At 55.8% G+C, this 2,624-nt stretch overlaps 1 protein-coding gene across 1 annotated transcript in view; it reads left to right on the top strand.

Annotated features, from left to right (window-relative positions):
* Positions 1 to 1,685, top strand: part of EMWEY_00010710 (RNA recognition motif-containing protein, putative) — a gene marked incomplete at both ends in the record, with an annotated part of 6,999 nt that extends 5,314 nt beyond the window's left edge. Inside the window, 2 exons of the mRNA XM_013482734.1 lie at positions 1 to 1,391; positions 1,635 to 1,685. The exon at positions 1 to 1,391 is cut by the window's left edge and continues 2,442 nt beyond it. Of these exons, the coding sequence (XP_013338188.1) occupies positions 1 to 1,391; positions 1,635 to 1,685 (1,442 nt within the window). The remainder of the gene's footprint in view (positions 1,392 to 1,634) is intronic.
* Positions 1,686 to 2,624: the final 939 nt, after the last annotated feature.

The raw sequence follows: 2,624 nt of genomic DNA, 5'->3' as shown, positions 1-2,624 counted from the left end.
CTGCAGACACTGCTGCTGCACACAAATGGGGCCATAGAGGTGCAGCAGCAGGAGCAGCAGCAGAAGGTGTTGCTGCTGGTGAGGCAGCAGCGCCTCGGTCCTTGCCTGCTGTCTTCTCTCCACCACATATGGGCAGCAGCGGAGCATCAGACACAGCAGCAGCAGCAGCAGCAGGTGTATCCGTGTCTCCTCTTGCTGTCGCTTCTGCGCTACCACCTGATGAATCCTTAAAGTTGCCTCCCTCTTCTGCTGCTGCATTAGATGAGTTGCGCCGCAGGCCGCAGAGGCAGCAGCAGCAGCAAAGGCAGCAGCAGCAGCAGCAAGAGCAGCAGCAGGAACAGCAGCAGCAGCAATTCGGCTTCGACAGTGTCGTAAATGCCCCCAGCTTCATCCGTCCTGAAGCAACAGCAGCAGCAGCAGCTGCTGCTGCTGCTCCAAGTACTGTGAGGCGCGTGAGGAGGAACTATATCGAGCAGCAGCAGGTGCTGCTGCAGCAGCAACAGCAGCAGCAGCAGCAGCAACTTGATGTTGAGGTAGGCAGCGACTTTGGTCTATCTGCTCTTTCTCTTGTAGACAGCGCGGGGTCTTGCGTTGATGGAGGAGGCCTGTCGCTGCCTGCTGCTGCTGCTGCTGCACCAACTGGAGCAGCAGCAGCAGCCCTCCAAACAGCTCGTGGTCTTGCTGCTGCTCTACCCACACCATCTACCTCTTGCTCGGGTGGATCTTCATCAAGCTTCCAAGGGCAGATCGCCAGCAAGCAGCAGCTGCTGCAGCAGCAGCTGCAGCAGATGCAGCAGCAGCAGCAAGGTAACCATTGGTTACTTGAGCAGCTGCTGAATATGCAGAAGGAAATTGATTTCCTTCGTGCTGAGCTAAGGCTGAAAGAAGCAGCACAAAACAGCAGCAGCAACAGCAGCAGCTGCTGCAGCAACTGCAACAGCAGCAACTGCAACAGCAGCAACTGCAACGGCAGTACAGCCAACAGCAGCAGCAACAATGGCAACAGCATTAAACCCAGCGAAAATAACAGCAGCAGCAACAGCAACAGCAACAGCAGCAGCGGCAGCAACAGCAAGAGCAGCAACAGTGGCAAGGTGGAGCCAGGTTGCCGCAACCTTAACGGCCCTGCTGCTGCAGTAGTGGAGGCAGCAGCAGCAGCTGCTGCAGCAGCAGCAGCTGCAGCATCTGCAGCAAGTACTCCAAGCGAGAAGAATGCAGGCAAATCAGCAAGATCATTAACACTAAAGCGAGGCAATCGTGTTGCTCACAGCAGCAACAGCAGCAACAGCAGCAACAGCAGCAGCGGCAGCAGCAGCAGCAGCAGCAGCTTACCTGTCCAACAGAATGGAAACAATTCTCTTTCTGGGCAACCCACGGACGTGTCCATCGAAGTAAGTCTTGCTGCTATTGCTGCTGTTTGCTGCTCGCGCTGCTGCTTGCTGCTGCTGCTGCTGCAGCTGCTTGTTAGTGTTGGCTCCTGCTTGGGGCCACGCAGCTGCCAATCCCTTTTTGTTGCTGCTGGCTGTTTGTGTGCTTTGTCGTTGTCTTTGTTGCTGTCGTCGTTGTTGCTGCTATTGCTGCTGCTGCTGCTGCTGCAGTTGCTGCTGCTTGTGTCTGTTTGGGTGTATGTACAGCCCCCACGGCCTTCAACTGCAACACGGCCGTCACTTCGTGGTTGGCTATAAGGGTTTGTTTGTTGTTTTGCTTCTCCGGTTGAGGTGCTTCCTGCCGGGTAGTAGTAGCTGCTGCTGCTGCTGCTGCAGTTGCTGCTGCAACAACAACAACAGCAGCAGCAGCAGCAGCAGGATCGGCGGCAGTAGCAGCAGCAGGAACGATAATAGCAGCAACAGTAGGAGCGGCAGTAGCAGCAGATGCGAGCACAAACCGTTCCAATGGATGCAGCAGCAATGCAGCAGCACACCAGCAGCAGCAGGAGCAACAGCAGCAGCAGCCGGTGGAGCACTTGTGCGGTAATGAGGGCCTAGCTGCGGATTTTTTGCATCTGCTCTAGTAGTAGCAGCAGCAGCAGCAGCAATAGCAGTAGCAGCAGCAGCAGCAGCAACAGCAGCAAGAGCCGCAGCAGATGCCGCAGCAGCAAGAGGCGAATAGACAGCCTCAGAGGGTAATCGTTTCAGGTTGCTGCGGGAGCAGCAAACAGCCAGGGACATGCAGCAGCAGCAGCGCAGCAGCAGAAGCAGCAGAAGCAGAAGCAGCAGTAGTATAAGCAGCAGAAGCAGAAGCAGCAGCAGCAGAAGCAGCAGCAGAAGCAGCAGCAGCTGCAACAGCAGCAGCAGCAGCAGCAGCAGGTGCCCGCTTTGTTAAGAGTGTAGCACTTAACTTGTCGGGATAAAGTGACAGGAGAGCACGCCGCAGCAGCGGAAGCAGCAGCAACAGCAGCAGCAGCCGCTGCAGCAGAAGCAGCAGCAGCGGCAGCAGCAGCCGCTAGTGCTGCTGCAGCAGCAGCAGCAGCAGCACGTTTGGTGTTTCATATACATTAAATTGGCTTGCCACTTTCATTTCCTTGTTTGCACTTATCTTTTGCATGCAAACCTTTGGGGCTGCATGCGCTAATTATGCATGCAGTAGGCCTCTAGTGTGGCCATATGCCTTAACATCAATTTCTC

This window comes from Eimeria maxima, genomic scaffold (assembly GCF_000499605.1).
Source record: "Eimeria maxima Weybridge genomic scaffold, Emw_scaff73, whole genome shotgun sequence".
Taxonomy (NCBI): Eukaryota; Apicomplexa; class Conoidasida; order Eucoccidiorida; family Eimeriidae; genus Eimeria; species Eimeria maxima.
The sequence above is the reverse complement of the archived record's forward strand: the minus strand, read 5'-3'. Positions and strand labels throughout refer to the sequence as shown.